At 38.1% G+C, this 27418-nt stretch overlaps 1 protein-coding gene across 1 annotated transcript; it reads right to left on the bottom strand.

Annotated features, from left to right (window-relative positions):
• Positions 1 to 8033: 8033 nt before the first annotated feature.
• On the bottom strand, positions 8034 to 27067 carry med1 (mediator complex subunit 1). Its single transcript, XM_038272639.1, has 16 exons — positions 26908 to 27067; positions 24205 to 24311; positions 21774 to 21852; positions 19083 to 19137; positions 18819 to 18951; positions 18649 to 18677; positions 18459 to 18530; positions 16871 to 16945; positions 16455 to 16600; positions 14420 to 14531; positions 14196 to 14320; positions 13966 to 14093; positions 13468 to 13669; positions 13252 to 13347; positions 12375 to 12480; positions 8034 to 12294 (listed from the first exon to the last, which is right to left on the bottom strand). Exons 1-16 carry the CDS (start codon positions 27026 to 27028, stop codon positions 8526 to 8528), a joined length of 5355 nt encoding a protein of 1784 aa, XP_038128567.1. The 5' UTR covers positions 27029 to 27067; the 3' UTR covers positions 8034 to 8525.
• Between the last annotated feature and the right edge of the window lie 351 nt (positions 27068 to 27418).

The raw sequence follows: 27418 nt of genomic DNA, 5'->3' as shown, positions 1-27418 counted from the left end.
GTTCTAGACTGCTCTGTGATTTGAATAGATAGCATGTCATGACATCATACATTTGGGATGTAACAAATGACGTCCAAAGGAGATTCAGCAGTAATCATCTGCTGCTACAATGATCCCTCCCTCAATGAGCACTGAGCAGGCTATCAAGAGTATCAACAGACACAACACCAGGTTAATGATCTTATAAAAGAGCTGCAAGTTCAGACTTTCGATCCTAACAAGGAGAGAGAACAAAGAATCAAACTGAGGCAGAATGCAAAGCCCAGATGAAATAGAACAAAGAACTGGAAAGAAGTTTAGAACATGAACGTCACATGAGAGCCGAATGTGAAGAGAAAAAGTGGGAGCAGGGGAACATTTTCTGTAACTCAGCTTACAGATGCATCAAAATGTCCATGTGAGTGTCCTAAATACGTACAGGATGTAAAAGACTTTTACATTCTGTTTGTAAAAAGGAGCGCTACCGCAGGTCATTCATCCCTGCTGCAACCAGACTCTACAATGCGACACTAAAACATCAATAACTTGTGCAATATAAAATGTGCAATTTACCATTTGACACCCAGTGCAATAACTATATATATATATATATATATATATATAAATATAAATATCCATCCATATAAATGCCTGTGTAAACACCCTGTGCAATAACCCGGTAAAATGATCCTACTATAAAAAAAAACCCCAAAAAACAACAAAAACTGTCATATGTGGACGCACTTAATATACTGTATATATCCCATGCACCTTTTTCTTCCTATGGCACCTTATTCTTCTTTGACTATTTGAGCTCATGTAAAAAGTAAATCTCTCCACTGTGAGATCAATAAAGTCAATCAATCAATTAAGAGACAGGCTGAAAAACATGCCTTGACCAGAGAGAAGCTGGCAGAGGCTTTGATTGAAGAACAGCAGCTGAGAGTCAAACGTGAGCAATAACTGAAGGGTAAAACTGAACATGACTCCAGATTCAGTGAACAGGAGGAACTGATTAAATCTCTAGGGGGGAAGTGGCAGAACTGGCAGCAGAGTTTAAACTTGCTTTGATAAAGGAACATCATGATGCTTCCTTGCAAACTGAAGCCTTCAGTCAAACTGAGACACTCCAACAAACAGGGGTCCAAAGAAGTAGGGGTGCTAACACAGTCCAGTGGCCAAACACAGGCCTGCAGGTTGTCAGAATAACTCAATCAAAAAGATGTTTTCTCATGTAAATATGTAAATAAGTGGAACAGTTGTAAATATATGTTAATTCATGTAAAGGATCAAGCTTTTATCAATAACAAAAAAGCATAAAAAGATCAAAAAGGTATCAAACAGGTATAAAAAAAAATAAAAAAAAAGTTTCAAAAAGCGTTTCAAAAAACAGATGACCTCTTGGGTGGAGAGAGGGGTGGAGCTGTCCACTGATCACCACCTTGTGCTGAATTTTAATTTATGCAGATTATCATGATTTACTCCCATAGGTTTTTTTTTCTAATCTATTTAATTTTAGCCATGGGGGGAAAAAATTATCTGGAAGGGGTAAAAAAGAGCTGCACCCCTTTCTTTTTTGGTTATGATATCTAATTGTTGCCATTTTATTCCCTACATTGCACATTAGTTTCCTACACTTGTCTTTGTTCATTTAGAAATATTTCTGTACAATCTATCTTTGCTTCTCCATTTAGCTCCTTTGTTGTGGGCCAAGAGTGGCCCATTTACAAAGCTAACATGACAACAATATAAAATAAAAACAAAAATAAAAACTAGATATTTTGTTTTTTTTAACTAAAATAAGTTTGGAGTCTTTGTGATCTAAAATAGAAGATTGGAACCTTCTTGATAAAAGACAAACACAGAAAACACTGTTAATGATTTATTCTATATTTTTGCTTCTACACAATTGCTTATATCTATATTATATAAGCAATTAAAATTTTTCTTATAAATATATCTTCTCATATTTGGATTTTAATGAAACATTTTAGTATGTGCTTTGAAAATGTATTGTTTTCTTAGTCACATTCCAGATTTAAGCATGGAGTCACGATGAACAAGTACTGATAGATCCAGCTTGGGCTCTGGAGGGGATTCTGCTGTATTAGACTGGTTGGATGATTTTGATACGTCCTGGTTTCTGGATCTGATCCACATGCACAATCATGCACGTGAGACCCCTTAAAGGAATGAGATTTATTTACATTAAAATGATTCTGTACAGGTGATTAAATTCTGTCCTCCTTTAGGGAGAAAGGTCATGGGGACGGTTCCATCTGGAACAAGAGATTGGTTAATAACTAAGTGGTGGAGGAGATGGATAAGAAAAAATACTATGGAATGGATCAGAAGCAGTGTGATAAGAGAACAGCCAAGATCTGGTTTAGTGAGCCAGTAGTATCCAGTATGTATGTGCGAGACCAGAGATTTGATGGAGCTAGATTGAGAACTGGAGGCCAGATAGATGAGAGTCCACAGGAGGAGAAGCAGAGGGATTAAATCCTACAGGCAAGTATGAAAGCAATAAAGCTGCAGACATTTTAAAAGGGGGTCTCTGTTTCCACTGAGAAATGATGTGTCAAACATAGCTGAACCTTCATTTCTGGCCGTTTCCACATTTTATACATTGATTTACTGAAAGTGGAGTCTGATCCAAGTAACTCACCCTGTGTTATTTAAACATTTTTAATAAAATAAAAAAATACTTTGCTGGATTATTTGAAAGAATATGTAAAATAACCCCTGCCTATAATCACAGAAATGCTGAGCCTCTGATAATGCTTCCTTTCCTTTTTTGATAGACTAACTAGGGGGAGAGGATATTACGCAAGCAAGGCTTTCTAAGCCACAAAAAGTACTACTGCTTGCCTTTAATGGTGTTTAAGATTAACTCTGTTATGATGTCCTAAAGAAATGCTTACAATTTTGGATGAACAACAGCTGATTCTTTATGAGAAAAGGCAGAAAGGATGGAAAACATTTAGCTTATTGTTTAATGCGCCAGAAATTGTCAGCACCACCGATGATGACTCATACAGACCTGCAGGGATTATTGTGATTATTATCTTTTAATGTGTCACTGGCGTTATTTAGAGAATTCTGCTGCTGTCAGCAGAAACCATATGAGGGCACAAGTCAAGGGAATAACAGAAATCTGAGACTTCAATCAGCTGCCCATGGCTACGTTTGATTTAATTTAGCATGTAGAAATGCAAACTTGGCTGGAAAAATATACTTTATCATAAAAACATGCAGCCAAAAATATTGTCACAGCTCTGAGTTGCATCCAAAAACCCAAAGTATAATTCCTGTATAGGATTCTTGCTTGGATTGTAGCTGGACATCCTCTGATCCTACCACAGATCAGATATCAGCTTCGATGTTGACTAATAACCTGGATCGGATATTAGAATGAATGATCAAGCATTCTGATCTAATTATTTCTTTTTTATGAACATCATACATGCTTTTAGTTACTGCTATCTAGTAATTTCTGTTTTCTGTTTGCAATGTTGGTTACATTTTCACACAGAGCATGCACATCAGCTGGTGATTATTTCTGTGTTCATTTGTCACCTTTTTTTTTAAACAATGTTTATGTCAAACCTCATGCCTAGACTCACAAAGCAAGGTATGCAGTTAATTTATTCAACAATAGCATTGGATCATTATAGGCCATCGGTAGATTATTAGGATTGGAGAAAAACTGGCTTGATATGATAATGTCATGTTGGAATTACACAACTAATTCATAAGAAATGAATATTCCTAAGTGCCAAAGGCAATATTTTATACAATAAAATATTACCTTTTATCATGTATTGCCAAGGTTTGGTTTTTGAGGATCAAAACACAGAGATAAGGAGGCAGAGATGAGTTTGCATGTTTAGAGGATTGTTGCAGAGGGAAAAGAAGCAAAAATCCAAAATCAAAATACAGAAAAGCAAAAAAAAAAAAAAAAAAAAAACAGAAGATGCAAAGTAACAACAAAGCAACAAGAAACCAGCAGTGAGGAACTGCAGAGGTGGTGTATATATGGGGAACAAAACAAAGAATGGGTTAATGAATTGATATGGAGCAGGTGTGGATAGAAGTAACTAGAAGGGAGCCAAGGAGAAAGGAAACTGGCACAAGGGGAAACAATACAAAGAAACTAAAAAATACACCAAAACAGAGGGCAGAACCCTGACATATGTATGTCTATAGTTGACTTTGAAAGGCATAAAAAAAGCATAATTTATGGCCCTTGAGTTGTCTCATTGAGATTCTAAAAAGACTAATAATATTTTGTATAAGAAACTACAATGTTGACGTTCATGTTGTTTTGTTTTGATTTTGAGTAATTCTATATTTGACCCCAGAGGTGGGTAGTAGCTAATTATATTTACTCAGTTACTTTATTTGCATAACTGTAATTTTGCTTTTAGGACAAAATGTGCTTTACTAAACTCTTTACTTTTATTTAAGTCATTTTCTGATCAGAGTATTGTTGCTCTTATTTGGTTAAAATTGTTCTGGTAAATTTATCCACCACAAGTAACTTGACTTATTCAGAGATCAGATAAAGGATGCAGGAATTAAATATTGTTGCTAAATGATTCTTATCCTTCCCTACCATATGAGCATTAAGTACTGATAACACTTGTCTTATAAATGTATTTGGAAAAGTTTTTCTTCTGCCCATCAATCTTTTTTTTTTCGGATTTTTGTTGTATTTTTAAAATTTAATTTTATATATTGACATGCCGATATCTACACACCACTCTTACTGATTACATTAAATCAAATCTTACAAACAATTCTTAATATATAAGAATCAATTTCATCAGGCACTATTTTACTTGCTTAGGTGATTTATTGGATAAATACATTAGACCTCTACTTGAGTGAAAAACTTTTGAGTACTTTACCCACCTCTGTTGTTTCTTGTCAGAGCATTGATTAGTTAGTAATTCTGTATGTTCAGGCCCACAGCATTACCAATCATTAGCAAAGTAAAATCTTTTCAAAGTTTAGTTAAATTCAAATGTCAGATCTTGGCTTAACCACTGCTGAAATCTTTCAGTGCAGCCGAACAGCTTAAATGGTATCAGTCTACAGCCTTCATGCTATGACGATATTCTTACTTTAAATTTCTGTACTCCAAGGCTGAATATAAATCCTGACTCTCTTCTCATTTCTTCCTTTGCCTTTATTCATATATCCTCTTCCCTTTTGCTCTTTCTTCCACCAGAAAGCTCTCTGGCTTCAGTCGTAAAGCTTAACTGGCAAATCCCTCCCCTCACTCTCACTTGCTGCTCTAACGAGAATATGTCAAAGCTTTTTCGCACGCTTTACTGCTTCAACAGCCATGAACTCCAGGTGCTTCATTAGCTGTTGGGATGGAGGTTTGATGAATTCATCACATGCTCTTAATCTGTGCACCAGAAAAGAACCCATTAATAAAAACAAACATCTGTTTCTCCCTAAACAGATTTCTTCTGTTTTTGCCATTTACATCTATTTTTTATTGCTTATCCATCACGGTACCAGGGGGCCTATCTCTAAAAGTATTTGGGCAAAAGGCAGCGTACACTCTGGACAGGTCATCGGTGCATTAAAGGGCAACACATACAGTAGACATACAACCATAAATACACAATTTAGAGAAACCAGACTAACAGTCATGTTTTTGGGCAGTGGGATGAAGATACAGTAGTACCCAGGGAGATCCCAAGTATACACAGGGAGAACTTTCAAACGCCATGCAGAAAGACCCTGGGCCAAGACTCAAAAACTTGACCTTCTTGCTGCAGGACAAGCTATGACTAGCACCTCCATGCAGCTCAAATTTACATGCTTTCATAAAAACCTTTTCAGCTACATTATAACTACATTTATGGGATAAATGGTAAATAGCATGTACTTATATAGCACTTTTCCAAGTCAGGAAACTTGATCAAAGAGCTTTACACCGCATTCAGCCATTCACAAAAACACTGATGGTGGCAAACTATGTTGTAGCCACAATGTTGCTCTCTGACAGACCCAGGTCCTCTGACCACCATCAGTAGGCAATGCGGAAGAAGTATTTTGTCCATTGAACAACATCAAAAGCCAGAGCTGGGGCTCAAACCAACAACCCTCCAACTGCAGGGCAAACTCCTACAACCGATGCCACTGCCACCCTGTAAATTTGCTAAAAGGCGAAGTACACCCTTGCTGATTCCAAAGGATTTAGACATGGAAACAGGACCCATGTTCTGCTAGTCAGTTGAATTTAGTTAACTGATCATCCGCAGGTGCGAAAACATGTGATGTTTTCCCCCTCTAGATTATTCTGGGGAAAAATTAACAGTAACCTTTAAGATGAAACTTACTGAGCATGAATCTGGTTAAGGTTAAAAGCTCTCTCCCATGTATATTTAAAGTCTTTCTGCAGTAAAAATAAATCATACGCAAAAAAAATAATTAAAATGTCCTTTAGACATCTCAGCAGTAGATATGCAAATAAAATTCAACCCAGTAGCAGGTCAGGCCATGAACTGCTCAGAAGTACGCTACTATAGAAAAATGTGGGTTCCATTTCAGATGGACCAAACAGCATGTTGTTAAATGCTGTATAATTTAAAAAAATCTGAACAACTGGAGTCTTTTGGAGGGTTTCCAGAAAATGCTTATATATTATGATTAGATGAGAGCAGGGTAGAGATGCTGGAACAGAATGAGAAAGGCAAATATTAAACAGCATATAAGTAAAACACTTCATCCCTGCTGTGAGGCATTATCGTGGAGGGTGACCTATGATTCAGGATTCTTTTACTGCCATAAGTTTAGGGCTTTTTGCTGTCACAGAGACCATTACCTCTCTGTAAACCAAACATTTTGTGTGTCGAAGCTGAACCTACTAAATAGATCCCACTGGAGGAAAATTCTAAACGCATAGACAAATCCCCAAAGGATACCCTTATAACAACGTATTTCAAAAGCTTATGAAGCTGTGAACTCATTTAGTAGTACCATTTCTTAAATCCATTCTTAATTTAGCATTAAGAATTCAGCATCAGCTTCAAATGCTTAAAAGGAAAGTGGAAAGGTTTGAAACAAGATTCAGTTTTGGTGTACAATTTACCTCTGTCTATGTAAGGGTCAAAGTATATTTAAAACCCTTTATTTTCAATTAAGAGTAATATTAATGTCATCTTTTGCTAATTATTGACGACTCAAACAACATGTAAATACATCTAAATTGTTCTTTTAACATTAAAAACCAGTCAAAGTCAACATTAATTGTTTATAAGGTGATGTGTGGTTGCTTAATCTGGGACTCCCCGGTTATATACAAGTAATAAGATAAAGTGATAAATTAAGTTAACAAAATTGAGCCAAATTCAAAAAAACTAAGCAAAGACAGGTTAAGGGTATAAAATAGCATCCACCACAAACAAGATCAATGGGCAAAGTAGACTAAATGTTCTCTAGGTTCCCTTCTTTATCAGTGAAACATCTAATTGGTGATAAACTGATGAGATTTTATGTCATAACTCTATACATAATGTTTTACATATTTAAACTCACCCTATTTATTTAGGCCTCTCAACCTGTTACTTTACTGCCATCTAGTGTTGCCATAGTAGATTACAGTTACTTCATCTTCAGTTTGTGGCCATAAAAGCAGCACCAAAGTACTTGTCTTGCTTCAAATAATGTAACATGACAGACTATCGGGATAAAAGGACAATAGTTATTAATATAAAAGTCATGATTAGCTTAACTAGAAGTATGAAATTCAATGCTTTTATAAGTCAATCATTGAAGGGGGCTGGAATGGCCACAAAATTCTGATTTGTGAAAGAAAAAATAAAGGCATGTATTGTTTTATTTTTACTTCTTAATAAATTTAAAATTTGCGTTGGTCCATGACATAAAACCCAAAACAAATGCAGTTTTTTTTAAATATATACTTGAAAATTCAAAACTTTTAGAACTCAGTAACACAGGAGATAAGTCAGTTTAAAAAAGTTAAATATTTATTTCAAGAATTAAGATTCTACAAAAAACAAAAAAAAATCCTGTAGCCTTTTTCTGTACCTAGACTAATTTACAGCATTTTTTAAATAATGATTAGTAAAAATGCTCGTCTGCATCTAAAAATCAAAACTTTTATCATTCTCAGTTTAAAATTCTTTTACACTTTTTGGACAGCATACAACAGTAATGTAGACACCATGCAACAAGATATATTCTCAGAGATAAAATATTCTAACAAAAGAAAACAATATCAATTTTTAAAGCACGATTTAAAACCCTTTCTGGAGAGGAGCTAAAGGAAACTAAAACTCTGCTGCAGATTTTGATCTGCATCTTTCACCATCAAAACCTGTCAGCCAAACCATTAAATAACTCAATGAAACTGGTACAGTAAACACTGGGTTTGGTTTTGACAGGTCACTTTTGCCCATCCTGTTATTTTTGTTTGTTTGTCTGTGTGACTTTAGTTGAATAAATAAAAGGAAACTTTTTAAAAGATGACAGAAATGAAGTAAAACCTCTTAAAATCAGGTTTAAAAGTTGCCAATAAGGGCAGAGTCCATAAGGTCATCATCTTCATTTCCCATACACATAGGACTGGACCGGGATGGACGATCTGAACTAAGCATGGAGAGTGATGAATCTGAGGCAGAGATGGGAGACCGGGACCAACTGTCTGTTTTCGTTGAATGTGAAGAAGACCCCATGGACATGGAGGACTTCTTCTTCTCCTTCTCCCTGTCCCTATCTCGGTCTCTGTCTCTCTCTCGATCCTTATCCTTCAGCTTCTTCTTCTCCTTCTTGTGCTTTTTGTGTTTCTCCCCCGAGCTGAGAGGGATGGAGCTCATGTAGTCCTGGGGGGGAAGGGGGCGCATGGTCTGGTCATCGTCCGAGCTGGGGCTGTTCTGGTGAGACTTCTCGGCTACCGAGCTGCTTCCAGACTCACTCTCGCTGTCCTGGTTCAGAGGTGTGTATCCTGGTGAGCGACTGTGGCTTGGCGACGACCGGTCATGTTTAGGAGTGGAGCCGCTGAAGAGGGGGGATGCTTTGAGGCTGGAGATCTGCGGACGCATAGAGTCTCCGGATCCCTCCCCGGTTTTCTGAAGGGTCACTTTGGCCTTGATGCTGGGGGAGCCACCATCTGGCTTGCTGATGATGATTTTGGCCAGAGTGGTTCCACCTGACCCTCCAGTTTTTGGATCCATCATCTTTTTGTCTCCACTACTACCCCCTGAAACCATCACTTTGGACTTTCCCTCTTTATCAGACTTTTCCCGCTTGTATTCTCCGCTTTGAGAGGATGAAGAATGTTTAGAAGAACCCATGTTTGAGGGTCCGCTGGGAACATTTCCAGGACCACCAGGAGTAGATGCTGACCCGGGACCTCCAACTGGTGTCCCTACCTCACAACCATCCTCCCCAACTCCTCCGCTGCCCACACTCTTTAGTTTGTCTATGACTGCTGTTAGAGAAGGTTTCTTGTTTCTACTGGGAGACTTCCCTTTGGCGTTGGGGTTATTAGCATTGTTCTGACCCGCCCCTCCGCTATTTCCTTCACTCCCATTACCACCACCTCCTCCCCCTCCACTTCCACCGCTGCCGTACTGAGACTGGGATCCACCAGAGAAGCTCATGGAACCAGACGCTGAGCTGGATGAAGATGACGTAGAACCAGCCGAACCCCCGCCACTGGGTTTTTGGGAGCTTCCGCCAGAGGAAGACTTGGATCCTCCCGAGCTGCTGCTTCCTGATCCAATTGGGGACTTAGCTTTGGAAGAAGGAGGAGTTCCTGGAACTTGGGACTGCTGCATTTTCATCGGAGAGGAGAGTTTGTCACCGGAGCTGCTGGAGCGGGAATGGGAAGGTGAGATGTTAGGCTTTATGTTGGGATTCATAAGTGAACCCGGAGGTTTACCTCCCTGAGGCTTAATTTTACTGCCACTTCCCATTCCACCTCCAGTACCCCCAGGCCCAGATAGACCATGCTTAGTGATCGGGGATGATCCTGGTTTGCCAACACTCATACCTTGAGAGGATCCTTTCATCTGCGATTGGCCGCTTCCACCTCCTGACCCCCCTGGTTTGGAACTGTTGCCCTGCGACATGGATCCTTCTTTGGACTTAATCTTTCCAGAGGAAGAAGAATGTGAATGGTGGCTTTTGCTGCTGCTGCTGGTCCCACTTCCACCTCCAGAGCCGCTCGTCGCAGAGCTGCTGGAGGTGTATCCACCGTGGGAGGAAGTTTTCCCCCCAGTGATCGTACCTTTAGGGATCTGAATAGTGATTTTGGGGATTGGGGGGGTAGCACCTCCTGGAGGAGTTTGTGAGCGTCCAGAACTACCGGGAGACTTGGAGCCTCCACCGCTTATGCTTCCTCCTGAGCCTGAACCACCACTGGGAGGCGTGTAGGGTCGCCCTCCTGAGCTGTGAGAGGGGGACTTCCCATCTGGGTCGAGCTTTTTGCGTTTCGGGGGTTTATCTTTAGATTTTCCCTCACTTGATGGTGTCCGGCTTCGTTTGACCTGTTTGCTCTCTGCTGAGCTGCTTCCCATTCCCATCCCAGAACCGCTTCCTCCATTTCCCCCACTCTCATCCTTGGGCCGCATGAGTCCCTGTTTGATTTTTGGTTCTGCATTTTTAAAATCCGAACATGCAGTGCTGATTCCCATCATAAGGGGGCTTTGGGATCCCCCGCTGTGTGTGTCTATTAAATCAGGAGCTTGACCCAAAAGTGGTTTCCCACCACCGCTGTTGACTCCAAAGACCCCCATATCAAAAGGGTCCTTCAGTGAGGACTCTGGAGTGCTCTGTCCATGTGGAGGGTTCTGTGGAGTTCCTGAGGGAGTATTCTGCTGGCTACCTCCCCCAAAGCCTTTCACCAAATCCATGTCTCCATCAGCACTTGGAGAGCTGTCATCAAAGTAGTTTTGTGAGAAGCCATGGCCCGAGGTCAAAAGGTCAGGGTTGAAGTCAGACGCATCAGGAAAGAAGTTAGTGGAAGAGGAGTCACTGTTGGGAGTGGCAGCAGTCGCGGCTGCCTCGGCAATCAGGTCAGCCGCATCAGTAAATGGGTTTTCGTTGCTGTTGGTATTGAAAATGTCTGCCGAATCGAACACAGCGCTACCCTGCCCCGAGCTGGAGGAGTCACGAATAGGAGTGCCTAAAGGCCCTCCATCTTCCGGTTGCCCATGGCTCCCACCGCTACCTTTTCCAGTTTGCTCAGGTAAATCCTGCAGGATTTCTGTAATATCAGGCCCAATGCTGTCAGAGCTGGGAAGGCGGACGATGCGAGGCGGGACAGAACCGGCCTGTTGCTGCTGAGACTGAACATGAGACTGTGGGTAAGCCATGCCAGAGCCTGGTGGGGGCGTTCCACACTGGCTAAGTGCTGGAGTTATGCTGTGGTGTGTGTCCAAGCCATCACCAGGGAGGTTAACATCAAATATAGAATTCTGAGAAGCGTCCACGTCCATTGAGAGCAGCTTGCGGTGGAAATCATCCTCATGAGTAACCGAGTGGTGCTGGAGGTGCTGTGGCATGGAGGAACCCAGTTGAGGTTTCACACTCAGCCCGCCACCTCCTCCACCTGCACCTACTCCAGGCAACACCCCACCCTTTTCAGGGCCGCGAGGACGCTTCTTCTTCCCCTTGCCGTTGCCACTAGGACAAGCCCCGCCCATGCTATCTGTTCGTGGAGAACCTGATGAGGAATTCTGTCGCTCTAAGGGACTCGAGCTGTACAGCGCAGCAAAATCCTGTGTGGGGTTATCTTTTAACAGGTTCATCAGCATAGGGTGACTCTTTGTGTTGCTGGCAGGGGATGAAGTTGGTGGCGGAGTTTGATTGGGCTGTGGTGCATTCTGGGAGCTGGGACTGGAACCAACATTTCCAGTTATCTGTAACAAACTGGTCAGAATGGGGTTCTGAGTGACTTTGCTGTAGTCGTCTGAATGGCCTTGCTGTTGCTGCTGCTGGCCAGCAACCCCTCCTGGGGTCAGACACTCTCCCTGGGCTTGTCTCTCAGAACGGGACATTCCAAAGATAGAACTGATTGGACCTGCATAATTAGGTCCCCCAGGTGGTCCACTAGTAGGTGTGTTGCCACCAGTAAGCCCAGGTAGTCCCATTGGGTTGGTTCCATCTCCTGCCACCATATTGTAAGTAGGACTGCCGGAGGGAGGTGGGTTATTCTTCACCATGATCTCCACTGTCTGGGCTATTAAAGAGAGGGCTGGAGTGTCTGCCTGGATTGTCTCAGCTTTCCTACGAATGGCCCGCATGGTAACAGGAATGGACATGCATCTACAATGGTGAGGAAACAATTAATACCAAATGCACTCTTTATATGAAGGCATTTAGAATAGTGAAAAAAAGAAGCTCACCTTGTGACGACTTTAGTTATAAACTCATCCGTACAGATCAAAGCATCCGATGGGCCTTTATACAGGTGGCAGGAGACCTGCCTAGAGTCAATCACCTCCATGACGACTAAAAGAGGCCAGAAAAAATAAGGAACATGAAACAGACTAGACTTTGGATACTGTTTGAAATTCCAGTTTCTGTGTTCAGAAATGAACCCAACACTAAGATATTAAATATCTTTCCATCAATTGGTGATTCTCTGCTAATAACTGGGTAACTAAATGAAAGGCCTTGTACTATAGGGGATAATTGTAAAACATTAAAAATACATAAATGCTGCATGGATTAAGGTTATAGGTAACAAGTGGTGCCCACACCACATGAAGTGTAAGATGTGGCTATTTGACCAGTGCTACGACAGGAATGTATTTTAAATTCATTATTTTGATCCAATTTTAAGTAAGAATGTTAGATAAACTCATCTGAAAGTAAACTCCCAATGAGCTTGGAGGTTGGAGGGACGACATACTGAGGCCCATCATGCCAAAACCAGTTCAAGAGCTTGAGAAAAGGTTTAAATATTTGAAATGATCTAAACCGTGTCTAAAATTGGTAATTAAATCCCTTTTTTAATAACTGAAAAATCTGTTCGTAAATATTAGATTACAATGTTAATGTTTGGGACAAAAATCAATGCAATTACTCTTTGATTTTAGAAATTTGACAAAGACTTGACAAAGTCTAATAACTTTCACTTTTTTTCCCACACTAACTTATTTTTGCCATGTTTATCCATATCTTCCAAGATGTGTATGAACCATTTATAATTTAAATATTGTAAATAATAGTTATGCATCATTCTGCTTAAAACTAAGCTGGAACATTTTTGCAACTTACCACACACTAAAGATTCATTGACCGGATGCTGGAAGGAGACGCTGAAACTTGAATCAGTGAGCGGACAGACTTCGAACTGTAGAAGACCTGCACTGTCTGCAAAAAAAAAAACAAACAAAAAAACACAAAAGAAATTGGACTCTAACTGAAAGCAAAAAAACAAAAACAAAGGAAGTTTGCTGGATGATTTTGTAAAGCTATTTCATTGTCACTCACCTTCTTTAACAGATGTCTGTTTGACACAGCTGCCAATGAGAGTGTTGTATGCCGCCTGATGGCGAATGATATCCAGCAAGAGGGGAACCTGTGCTGGGTGGCGAAAGGGGATCTTTGACACCATTGCTCCTTGTAATGAGTGGCCATCGTGCACTGGTGCATCACCGTTTAGGAAATAACAGTGTTGCTGGTCTGGTAAAATCTGAAAAATAATAAAAACATAAATTAATTAAACAAGTTTTTATAACTACTGGATTTAATAAATTTCAAGCATCTGGGGAATAGATGAGGAACAAGAATTAGATTTCAGTGCATTTACCCAATATTCAATAAATGTGCACGAAAGACAAGCGTTTTTTTCTCCCCAAAACAAAAAGACGGATTCCGATTAATTTAATCTAACATGATTTATAACTGAAATGAGGTAGGAGAATTACAAGACATAAGAAGTACTACGGGTCTAAGAATCAATATAGACGGAATCAGATATCAGCTCACAGAATAAAAGTGCATGTTGTGCAACATAGCAGGCACAGAGCTCCCCTCCTCCAGAAGCTGCAGCTGACTCTGAACAATTAACTGGCAAAGAGGTGAGAGGTTGGGTGACGTCTCAAACACGGGGATCGCTAGGGTGGAGAACAAAAGACAGATTTAGCCCTGAATCCTTAAAGGTCACAAACTCTACCATGGCATAACAAACTCAAGGGTATCTATGAATGAGATCTCACAAGTGGCATTGCATAGCCTCTGGATGAAGGAGAGTGAGAAAGGCATGGGGCGGTTCATCTTGAGGAAAAAACAGGCCGGCAGGTCCACGCTGTTTGAGTTGCTCACAGTGGAAAAAGACGGTGTGCTAAAATAAAGTCCAAAATAAAGATATTTTGTTAAAATTAAATAATACTTAACATTACACAATAAAAAAGAAAAGGGTGTTTATGGCAATCAAACTTACCCTTTGTTATCAACAGGGTGGGATCCGGTGATGAGGGGAGCGATCGGGAGCTTATACACAGCTGAAGTTCCCTCGATGGTCACAGATACACTGACACCCAGGGAGCGTGGAACTATAAAGAGCAGTGAACACATATAGAGATGAGTCAAAGGGTTGACAAGATATTGATCAGGTACCCAGGGCTGCTACACGTTTTATCTCAAAATGTAATACGATGTCAGACAACACTTGTTGGTTTTCTGCAGTCATATACTATTTAAAAACTAACCTTTACTTAACCTGTGTTAATAGTATTTGAGTCTTACTATATGCAGGTTCAACAAACCGATCAAACACAGATTCTTTACAGCTGCTTTTGTGAAGAGTGGTACATTTATAAAAAAAAAAAAAATAATTGGCATTTTGGTGTTTCGTTTTTGGTATCTCAGACCCATTTTATGAAACCAGTCCAGGTTAACCTAAAACTAAAGTTGTACAGAGAGCAAAAAGGTATTTAAACTTCCCAATTTTACTTTTGAATCATTGTTCATCAAAATATTCCAAGAATAGTGTATGGAATATGCACAGTGCATTTTCCTTAATCCTCTGATTTATACACTACCAGAGAACAGTTTGGACTCATCTTGTCCTCAAAGGGTTTTCTTCATTTTTATTACAATTTCTGGTTACTCTTTTAAGACCAGGGCTGCAACTTGCAATTATTTTAATAATCAAATAATCTTTCAATTATTTTTTTTGATTAATCAATTAATAATCGGATAGCAAAAGATTTTTTACAGAATTAAACCGTCTGAAACTAAAACTTGTTCATGTGAGAAGCTCTGGGTAGAACATATTGACAGCCACATTTTTTTTGTTGTTAAATGCAACAATTTTTTTTCTTTTAAAATTTAAGCATAAATCGAAAGTAAATAATGACAAAAAAATTGAGCTTAATTCCCTTGTGTATGAAAAACAGCAATACAAATAGAGGTGTTTTTGAAAAATATGTTTTGAATTATTTCATCATTTTATATTTTCTACAACTGAATTGTCACAGCCAGAACAGAAGAGTTTCTACAGAAGCAATATCTTTTATAAAACTTTGTTGACATGTAGATATTTTTTCCAGCAGCTTATTGATTACTAGAGTCAACGTCTGTTATGAAGCCAAGCAGAAATACATTAAAACTAACCCATTAATTGTTTATTCATCAAAAATCATGTAATTACTGTGGCATTCTGCCATATGTAACAGTATATGTAATGTTTCATAAACAAAAATCCAGATGCTTAAAATATCAATATTGAGGTACGATGAAGCAAATTAATGGGAAATTAAGTTCACTGGGTTGTCACCTTCTGTACTTTTGAAAATGAAATAAAAAAAATAAATTACAAAAAGGGTTTTTAAGGGTGTGTAGGAAAGAGGACTGTCTGGAAACTTTCATTTACGATATTCCAGTTTTGAGTATTGACCAATATCGATATTACCCAGATACCATATCATCACGAGTCATACACACTTTTTTTTACTCATCTTGTACTGTGGAATGATAAAAAAGACTTTAAAAAGTGACATTACTGATATTATAACACCTTTTGTATATCAGGGATTTAAGATGAGGGCTACTTTATTCTGATAGAACCAATCTGGTCCTTAAGTGATGTGACGCAAAAAAGTCTATTTTAAAAAGAAAAGCTCCTATATCAACCACTTTTTAATATTGTAGTGATCCAACAGCTCTTTTGGAACTTTTTATAAAGGGCACAATTAAAAAAATCCCTTTGCTGCAGCTACAATCTTGACCTTTATGGTTACAGAAAAAGCGCTGCTGCATTATGGGTCCACCTGGCGAGATGCGATTGGTTCGGTCTGTTTTAGACTCACCAGACTGACCAAGTTTCAACATCGATATCTGATGGGGACACCCCAGTAGGAACTTTGGGAATTGTTCTCTTGGTCGACGCTTTTAGGGCACATTGAAAAGTTACCATCTTCTCAAAGTACAGTGATAACAAAGAGGCTTCTTCCTCCATTTATAACTGAACTTACCATTATTATCTGTTAAGTCCACCTCAAATATGTCATAAGGGGACACGTAGCACTGAAGAGACACCAGATTTCCACCGCTCCTGGGAGTCAGCCAGCCAACACTCCCATGAAGAATAGTTTCGACCACATTAGCATTCATTGCTAACCTAACAGACAGGAAAAAAGACCCAAACACATGAACGAACGGAGCATTTTGCTACTTATCAATCAACAGCTTTCTCCTTAAACATCTGTTAATTTCTCTACACCAACATGGCCTCATTGTAGTCCACACAAACAAACTCTTAAGGCTAGAGTTAATTTTATAGAAATATTATGGGTCCATCAACACTCACTGTAATGTTATAATCATCTGTTTTTTCCCTGAGGAATGAATCAAAACAGCAGGGAAAAAAGGAGCTGTTCTGTTAACTTACCTAAACATGTGCATCATCTTGGTAAGATCGAGTTCCAAAGACTGTAGTGCTATATACATCTTTGTTTTCAGCTTACTGAAACACAATAATGCAAAAAGTATTTTTTAACTTGTTTTCTAAAAACAACCTAAAATCAGACTTAATTAACTGATCAGGTACAGTGGAGGACTTTTTTTTTTAGTGTTGAAGTTTATATGGAGGCAAGAAGACTTAAAGTTAGCCGTCTGTGTCAACTAGATGATCAGATAAGAGGAAGAACAGAAGTCAACTCGTCAATCAGATAAAAGCAAATAAAACAACTTATTACATAAAAGTTTATGCTTTAACTTTCTCAAGCTTTAGTCGATTGTATAATATGCTAAATTTAGAAAAGCTAGCAGCCTTCTAAAAAAAAATCAATGTCGATGATCTAAAGTTTATATGAAATTCACATACACACTGCTGTTTAAAGTTATGCTAATCTGGCTAACTACCATCGTTGGTGTTAGGGACATTTTAAAACATTAAATCCTATTTTACTTAAAACATAGATGGAGAATCCACCACAATACTTTTATTGGTTTATTGTCAGTAAAATATTGCCACAGCTAGTAATGAAGTGTCACAAATTCTCTTTTTAATTATGTTCATTTTAACATATAAAACAAATACATTCAATGCAATTTTATTGATGCCTTTTAATGAGAATAAAGAAAGGAAGATGAAAGAAGGATACAGAGGAGGGGACCTGGAATGTAAGGACAGAGGGAAGGATCAATTACACCCAGCGGAAGCGATGCGTTAGCGCCGCAGTTCAGCTGTGCAAATAATAGCTTGAATAATCCTCCCTATTCCTTAATGCATTTAGCTCCTTTGCAGATTAAGTGTCCGCCAAGGAGCTAAAGGCTTTTTACCACACCAGAAGTGGTTTCAAAGTAAAGCGACTGCATGGTTGGACTCGGATCACATCAGGATTGCATCATCGTGCTATAGTAGAGCATTGTGGGGTTTAATTAGAACAATAAACCAGTAAAGAGCATTATTTGGCCAGTACTATCAGCATCCACCATGCCTGCTTGTTATCTAATTGCCTGTTTGTTTTTCTTTGGATCAATCATAGATAAACAAGTTTAAATAATTTTGGGGAGTTAATTTATAACTGAATAAACAATAACTGTAACAGTTATTATATATAGTCTTCTAGACAACAGGATAGAGGATACTGTATTGTCCATTTGTGATAAATTACATTTTATTATAAATATATAATATAACAAACTGATATTAGATATTCCTTACTTTTGTACGTTTAATGTATAAAATTACATTTCCATATTTTACAGACTGCAAAATAAGCAAGAAGACAATTTTTTATGCTGTTCACATTGATTTCAATAGAAAACTTTACTCAGCAGCAAAACCTAAACTCAATTAATAGATTAATAGAATAGAACTCCTTAATTTAATTAAGGAATTTAAGTACTTGTTGATAAATAAATACTAGTTGCTTTTTACCTCATCAGAGCAGTGGCTTGATAAAAAAAAGCCCAGCAGTTATAAAAATCTCAATGAACTCAAAGATGTGCAAGAACACGTGACAAAAACCTACTTGTCTCCAGGAAGCCGGTATAAATCAACCAGTCCTTTGAGATGCTTAGAAAAGGCTTCAAAGTTCTTTTCACTAAAGAAAGAAAAGAAAAATGCAATGGCTGTCATTTAGATATTATTACCATAAAGCATAACCTACATTATAGAGGGTATTAAAATAAAAAAAGCTTTGAAATTATAGCTTAACCCACCTCAGATGTTGGCTAAGTTCAGGACAACTCTGGAACCACCAAATGAAGAAAAAAGAAATATAAATTGCAAGCATTTAAAGAATCTAAAGAAAGTCCAATCTTTGAGAAAGCCTCTTTCAGATAATCTCTTATCTTAAGACATCGTTAAACCAGACTTTCTATATACTAACCGTCGGGTTTTCCCCTTGATGAGCAACCTTGACATCCACCAGCTGGCCACCAGCATCCAGCTGCACCTCTACATAAAACATGTCTGACGTGATGTAGCACTCTGTTTTTGTTGGACTGAGGTGAGAGCCCAACCTACAAATACAGGAGAATAATAATTAAACCTGAAACAGATCACTCTATATGTTTCCATCTTATTCCATGCTGCAGTATAGCAACAAAACAAAAAAGACATTAAGTAAAAAAGGATATAACATGACACTTACATGTTTTGTCGAGCTATAGACTCCAGCCGATCAGTCATGGAGGGGAGAGATGAGACTGGAAAAAAAAGAATCAGAAAACTTTAAATAGGACTACAATATAAATTTAAAAAATGCAAGAACCAATAAAAGACATGCAGTGTAATGCGTTCATTAGGCAGGCCACATTGATTTGGAATAAAAAATGATATTGGCCATTTTATCCTTAAGCAACCTTAATTGCTGATTGGCCAAAAAAATATGGGAGCTATTCAGGTGCTAGCTTAAAGGAATAGTACACCCAAAACATGATTAGCCTTCATTTTCTACTCACCCCCATGCTGAACAACACTCTGGAGTACTTTTTTGATATCTCAAATGCATCTGGAGATCTGGGAGGCTTCTTGCTGTCTGCTGACATTCAAATAATGGAGGTCTATGGTGACCGAGACAGAAAGGTCCATAAAAGTCCACAAAAAACGTGTCAATATTCCTCCATACTGCTCGTCCAATGTATTCCAAGTGTCCTGAGTGGGTAGCATCCAGAATTTACTCGAAACGAAGTCATTTAGAATGTTTTTAGAGCATAAACAGTAGTGTATAGGATTTCCTGAAAGCGCGCACACGCGCGCTCACGACGCTACGGAAGCCGGCAGATCAAACCAGATGAAAGTGCGCATTCAGCGTCTGCTCTTCCAATAATGCAAGCGTAGAAGAAGAAATGTGCTGTTTACCTGTGCAAAGAAAGAAACAACGAAAGAAAAATATCCGAGGACTTCAGTGTTGAGGAAGAGCATGAGTTCTTTGCCGAGCTGAATGCGCTGGTTTGGTCTGCCAGCTTCCGTAGCGTCGTGAGCGCGCGTGTGCGCGCTTTCAGGAAATACTATACACTACTGTTTATGCTCTAAAAACATTCTAAATGACTTCGTTTCGAGTAAATTCTGGATGCTACCCACTCAGGACACTTGGAATACATTGGACGAGCAGTATGGAGGAATATTGACACGTTTTTTGTGGACTTTTATGGACCTTTCTGTCTCGGTCACCATAGACCTCCATTATTTGAATGTCAGCAGACAGCAAGAAGCCTCCCAGATCTCCAGATGCATTTGAGATATCAAAAAAGTACTCCAGAGTGTTGTTCAGCATGGGGGTGAGTAGAAAATGAAGGCTAATCATGTTTTGGGTGTACTATTCCTTTAAGGAGCTGGTTGAGTGCTTTAGTTACAGACAGAACCGCATAAAGGCAATTCTACATCTTTGTTGTCATTAAACTATGTAAAATAATTCGTACTTGAAAAGGTTTGGATCCTTTCAATTTAGGGTTAGGAATTATTTCCTCTTACAACTATTATAGGTTGGCTTAAGGATAACAGTGGTGCCCTCTTCTGGATGGCAGCCACACTACAACATGAAAAAGGGTCTGCCTTAGTGGAAGTTATCTGTTAATCGAATGGAACAAATTTTTATCCAAATCATATACTCAGTTATTTTTTTGCATCCCTACATGCATGCTGGTTTAGGCAATGGTGGTAGTATGTTAGAAATCCTAGAGTTCAGATAAAGGCAGACAAACTAATGGGGAAAAACACATAGATTGCTGATAGTTGTGGCTAAAAGCCTGAAACCCTAAAATAAAGACATTAAAGCATCAAATCTGTAAAAACTGGTTTTGACATAAAACTGAAACACTTTTTAACAGCAAAGATGCGCAACTCTAGCTGCTCTCTCTCAACACCTTTGACATATCTGATGTAAACTAAATAATTCATTATCAAAGAGATTCTTAGAGCTCACATAGACATAATAAATAAATGAGAAATTAATTAATAAATCTCAACACAACTGTAAATCTGACCCTTTTTTTCTTACGTATTAGGTAGGGGATCTTTTTAAAAATGATCTTTAAATTCAATCCAGTTTGTTTCTAAAGCGGCAATTCACAAAACGACCTCTCAGTGCACTTAACAGAAAATTTTCTAAAATAAATCCTATAGACAATATTGGTTTTCTATCAAAGGAGATCTAGTTTATTGCATAGTCATTGATTTTGAATGATTTGCTCCCCCTGGATGCTCATGTAGCAACAGTAAACATTCACTTCCCCCTGTGTTCTAAACTCTGCAGCAATCCCTGACAATGAGCATGCATTGAACTGATTTTAGAAAATTATTATATATATATATATATATATATATATATATATATATATATATATATATATATATATATATATATATATATATTTACTTACTATAAAATATATATGTAATTTTTTTTTCATTTAAGATCAAAAACTTTTTTTTCTGTCAATATGCTCTATCCAGCACTCAAGTGGAAAAGCTGTAGTTTCACCTGGCTTAATTTCGTAAAAAGTCTTCTTTAAGGAACCATTAGCCAACTGATTATTAATCAATTAATCGAAAAAAAATGATCAATAGATTAATCGATTTAATTGCAGCCCCACTCAGAACGATGGCCACACCTGAGTGGGCCATTTTTATGCACTTATATGTATTTATTAATCCAGTTTAAAGGTAATAAAATCACTGAAACCATTGAGTAAAACATCTACAGGCTTGTGGGTAGTGTATAAGAAATCCAAAATAAAATCGCAATTGCAATATTGGTCTAAACAAACAAGCACAGTTTTGATTTTTGATATAGGAAGTTATTTGTTTGAAATCCAAACCTTTTTTGATTAAACAACCTCACCTTTCAGAGCTTTCTGAAGGGTCTCCAAACAGTTGAGGAGGAGCTGATGACCCGCTTCATTCATCACGCCACGTTTCTCCTGAAACACCATGTGGGCAGTTAAAATATATATTAATAATAGGATACTTACAGAAAAACTAATAATTTAAAATAAGATTGACTAAATCTTGTACGATTTCATAAAATTTCTATGCATATAAAATATCGTACATATATTTTAGTAGGTATATTTCACAGCTTGTATCAGTTTATGAAGTTATTGACTTTAATGAGCACACAATGCCACACATAGCTGAATCACCTCTTTGATGCTTTCACACCTAACTCCTTTCTAACAACATGTTGTTCATATATAGAGGCCATTCAGGAGTGCTGCAAAGAAAAGTGATACAATGATGCTATCCTAGCAATGCAACAGGAACGATTATAGCGAAGCAATGGCGACACCTGAGATGAGTGCACAGCAACGGTTGCTGGATAATTTAGACTGTGGGGTCTTGTTACGAAATGACAAGAAATAAGGAATTGGATGTGGCTATGATGTAGGGTAAAGGAGCAAAGTGGAGACCAAGCTAAAAACAACGCTGCCATAGGATGAAGTGAGTAGTGCTCTTAAGAGGTTCCTGGGTGGCCTTTAAAAAAGGCTTTTTTAATTAAGCTCTTAATGCGACAGTGAAATCATTCATTATTCGTCCTACACTTTTAGCCCAAAGAGCTGCTCTGATCTCCCGCTGTTAGCTTCCTAGAGGTGGGTGCGGCCGCCCGGCAACATTGTGACAGCTCTAGTGTACTCTCTGCCCCACTTCTCCCCCCTGCTCCTGCCTGAGCTCTAGGTTGCCGCCTCACCCTACCTCTGTTGTCTGGGTGATCCCACCCCCAAGTGAGATTACAGTTTCGGGTCCTGGTCTGATATAAGCACCATGAGAAAGTGATTCACATCAAGCTGTAGATCTATAAAGGATCTGATGGACCCAGGAGCACCGCTGCAGCTGTTGGGCTTCCCATTATGACTGAAGCATTGCGATCGACTCGCTGAGTTAAAGCCGGTTAGGAGCAGACAGAAGCACCTTCTATTTAATGAAGGAAGGGAATGTTGCCCGCCATGCAAATTTGCTGGAGTTATGTGAGGCATGCGACAGCACCTCACATAACGCCTGCACCTTGCATCCAAACAAATGCAAGCTTTTTTTGGATTAACCTGGTAGCTGTCATGACCCATCTGTGGGACGTATTTGCAGCCTCATATGATCACATTAAGGCTACAGTCCATCATTAGAACAGCTTTATTTGACTAGTTAGGCCATTCCAAATGGTTAAAGAACAGTAAATTAGTTAGTTTATGCATTTTCTGGCATATTAGTTGATTTTGGTTAATGCAACTACAAAATGACTCAAAGTTAAAATAGAAAGGAGCAGTTTTATCGTGTGTGATGGTAGATTGTCCTTTCTTTTTTCTATGTGGCTGGTCTAAATCACACTAAAAATACTCCAAGTAATAAAAATCAAGAGAATTTTACAGTATGGTAGGAGCCTCTCGAGCAGTCACGTGACGAAACACAGCTGTGACGTCAGTGTAGTCAAACCTCCTCAGACGGATGGATAGAAACACTACTTCACGTATTGTTAAGAACTCTGAAAGGATTGTTAAATGTCATTAAATGGTCTATTGTACTGCTGCCAATTGTAGGAATGGCTTTGGATCAGGAAAAGGAATGTTTAATTATCCAAAGAACCCGGTTTTGTGTCAAATTTCGATCCAGAAAGTAAATCAATTAGACAAAACTCAACAAGGTAATCTGTGGCGTCCAAGCCAATACAGTAATCTATGTTCGGATCACATCACAGCAGATTCTTTTATCATCAATCCTGCTCCCACAGCATCAGTTGGATTAAATATACCAAAAACCCAGCCACCACAGAATCAATCCGAATCCTGTTCTGAAATATAATGAACTTCCATCGGCTATGCATAAGATCAAAGAACATTTAGCAGAGGTGATTAAACCAGCGAGCATTAATAAAACCACTAAGACTCCAATTGCTTCGTATTCGTCCTCGTTAAAGGATAAAACCTCAATCACAAAGGTAAATTAATTTTGACTCGCAATGTAGAATGACTACTTACTGACTAAAATGATGTCACGGCATCCTACAGCGCCTCCGTGGGTCACGTGGCCGAATGAGGAATTGAGCATTGTCTGCTATCTTAGTGAATTATTTTATGCTATAAACAACAAAATGCTGGATATTTTTTAACTTGTGATGTATTTAATTTTGTACATACTATCAAATGAGAAACTATTAGTTTGTGTTTTCTATTTGAACCTTAAATTAAGATATCAGAAAGTGTTTGCCGACTGGTTAGAAACTCGTCAAAATTAGAAATTTATTGCATATTTTCAGATAATTTTGTGTAAGGTGTTCGTCTCACCATTGCTTGACGCACAACATTAAAGGTCCCCTCCCATGGCCGTGAAGCATTGTGTTTAGCATGAAGCCGCTCCAGCAGAGCAGCCATGCAACTCTGCTTCTCTGCTTCTAAACAAAGAAAAAAAACAAAGAGAGAAAATTCAGGTTCAGAAATTTTATAAAATCTGTTAAAGGTATAGTGGAGGATTTTCTTTTTCCTGGGTGGATCATCGAAATAATTGGTCTGCACTGAAAGCACAGGTCGGGCTTCCCACTGATGCCTCGGTTGCGAAGTTTCTACTAGACAGGTAAAGTTTCTCATGCTATTTGGAGAAATCCATTTCACATCACTGCTGATAAAAGTTATCTATCTATATATTGTAACTTTTCCGGGAAGTTAAGTTTATTTATTTTCTAATTTGCAGACACACATAGAAGCATATCATGATTTCTTTTAATGTACCAGTAGTCTATATAAATATGGGTGAGATGAGATCCATCTGAGCGACCATCTTATCAATGTATCCTCAAACCTACTAGAGGAGAAATGGGCTCATGCATGCTCTCACACGCATTTAATAGCAGGTACCTTTAATATACAGCAGGGATGCATAATTATTTTTATGGTTAAAATAACATATGTATACAACTTTGATGGCAGTTGTCATTCTAATGCAGAAAGACAGCAAAAAGCAAAGCTCAAGATAAACATCAAATAAATGTTGAAAATTAACTTATGAATCACAATTAGAACTTGTGAGACAAACCCTTTGATATCTAGCATTCAAACATTTTCAACAGTTGACCACTAGGACTGGACCCATCTTGGGAGAGGTTATAGCACTTTACAGAGGTCCATAGTTATCAAGTAAAAATTCCAAAGGTGCGTCTGAAAGAACGATGCAGGACTGAGATCCAAAGACTGGATAAACTCTCAAGCTGGACGATATGGCCATAACTTTTATCATAATACATTTCTTAGGTTTGTTGGCTACAATATGATTATTATACTCATATGCCCACAATGTAATGAAAAAATGTATGATAATCACTTTTAATAAGTTTATACAACTTCTCTATAACAAAATTAAAATGCATTTTTTCTTTAAAAAAAAAAGCAAAACACATAAAACATTGAAAATCAGTCAGTGACAAATGCTGTAAATCATGGACTATAATGTATTTTAAAATGCGTTTAAAAGTCATATCAATATTATAGGATAAAATTACATATTATACTAGATAAGCCAATCCATTACCTTTTTTAAAGCTTTATAAAACCAATCCTTTTCGTTTCCCTTTGTGGTAGCTATGTGTTAAATCACGCTAGGACATCATTCCTGTACCTGTCTTTAATGTTCTCATTCGAGAGAAAAAAAAATTGTTTAGTTATACCCTACCTCATCAATCTGCCTCTCAATGAAGCTAAGTGATCCCTAATCCTATACCTATAAAAAAGGAGAAAAATTTCCCCAAAGCACATTTCTTCCTCTTTGCTTGACTGTTGTGATGTTGATCTTTTGGTGATAATATACTTCCAAAGACTGGGTGAAGGTGATGCTGTGTTAACTGTAAAGGTCAATTCAATTAAACTCAGCTTATTTATATGGCGCCAATTCACAACACGTCATCTCAAAGCACTTTACAGAGACAAGTCAACCAGATCATACAGTCAGACTGATTCAAAGTTTTCTATCTAAGGAAAACCAGTTGATTGCATGGACTCATTGACTCGAAGGCAATCCCTCACACCAAGCATGCTTGTAGCGACAGTGGGGAGGAAAAAGTTCTTTTTAACAGGAAGAAACCTTCAGTAGAACAAGGCTCAGGGTAAGACTGGGGGTCGATGTCTGAATTATTCAGACATCAACAAACAATGCAAAGATGTGCCCGTATATCTAAATTATATGGCAATGGGCTGCAAAATTACAATAAATTTCTGCATTGGGTTTTAATTATTAATCCTTTTTTTAAATCTATGATTTGTGTATCTTTAGAAGGAAAATTACTTCAAAGTTGTTCTCTAAAGTGCACTCTATAAAAAAAAAGTTGAGTCTTCACAATTAGCATTTTATTTATTTATTTCTTGTTTTCATTTTTTGCACATAACGCTCCACGTTGTAAAGGAAATAAAAAAAATTAGTGACAACTCATGTTCCACTGTGTGGGATAAGAAGGTCCGAACAACTTTAAGGCAATTACATTATTGCAATAAGAATATATCATTATAAAAGGAAAAACAAGTACGCCTACCTCTTTGACAAGCCTAAAAACAAATTCGTTTTTACACACAACTGTCAGCTACAGCTAATAAGTGTGTAATAACCTCTTATGACATTTAATATAAGCTGTTATTAAGCAATCACTTTTATGGATTAACGCTGCAACTCAAGAGACGCTACATATAAAAGTTATGTAGAAGAAATATTTGAATTTAGCTCTGTGATATCTTATGTTTATCTTGTTGTTGAGGCAGTTTGTTAGCCTACGTTTAACATTCGTTCACAATTCAACTTTTGAAAAGATAGATTAACTAATCTTATTATTGGCACGGCTTTACTTTGTGAAACATAAATAATTTACTATGTTTAAGACGCAAAATGAAAACTATAAACAATAATACTCGGATAAGCGAACTGTTAGCAGTAGCTAGCTAGCCTTTGTAGCATCGGTCACTGATTTCAATTTCTTTTAAATAACAGTTAAAAGAAAGACTTGTCCGCACCTGTTATATCTTCTGTTTTAGTACGGTCTCCAAAAGTCTGATTGGATCCTTGTTGAACTGATATGGAAGGTTCTCTGGCGGGACTGCCGCTCTGCAGCGAAACACCAGGCCCAGCCGCCATTGTTTCCCTTCAAAGGTCCGCTTCAGTCCCCTCCCACTCGGGCTTCCGTAGCTCACGCTTTTTTTTCATCATAGGGACAGAAAACAGACATCTTGCTTTGTCATACATTTCATATCTCTTTTTTCCATCTTTTAAATGCTTCTTTAATTTTGTACATCATAAAAACCAATTTAAACAGCCTTCATAGCTGGTGAAATGAAATATGACATGCCCATGCAGTTTTTTTTATTTTATCAACAAATACCATAAAACTCACATCCAGGGGGTGGAGCCAAACACAACAGGTAGTAAAGACATAAATAAAATTTGATATTCTGGTGAAGAATAACAGTTCTTTAATTTAATTATGTTTGTTATTCTTATCTTCTGAGACAGTGTATAAAAAAGTGG

Source organism: Cyprinodon tularosa, unplaced genomic scaffold, assembly GCF_016077235.1.
Source record: "Cyprinodon tularosa strain WSP-4 unplaced genomic scaffold, ASM1607723v1 ctg84, whole genome shotgun sequence".
Taxonomy (NCBI): domain Eukaryota; kingdom Metazoa; phylum Chordata; class Actinopteri; order Cyprinodontiformes; family Cyprinodontidae; genus Cyprinodon; species Cyprinodon tularosa.
Note: the sequence above shows the minus strand (reverse complement) of the source record. Positions and strands in the feature narration are given on the sequence as shown.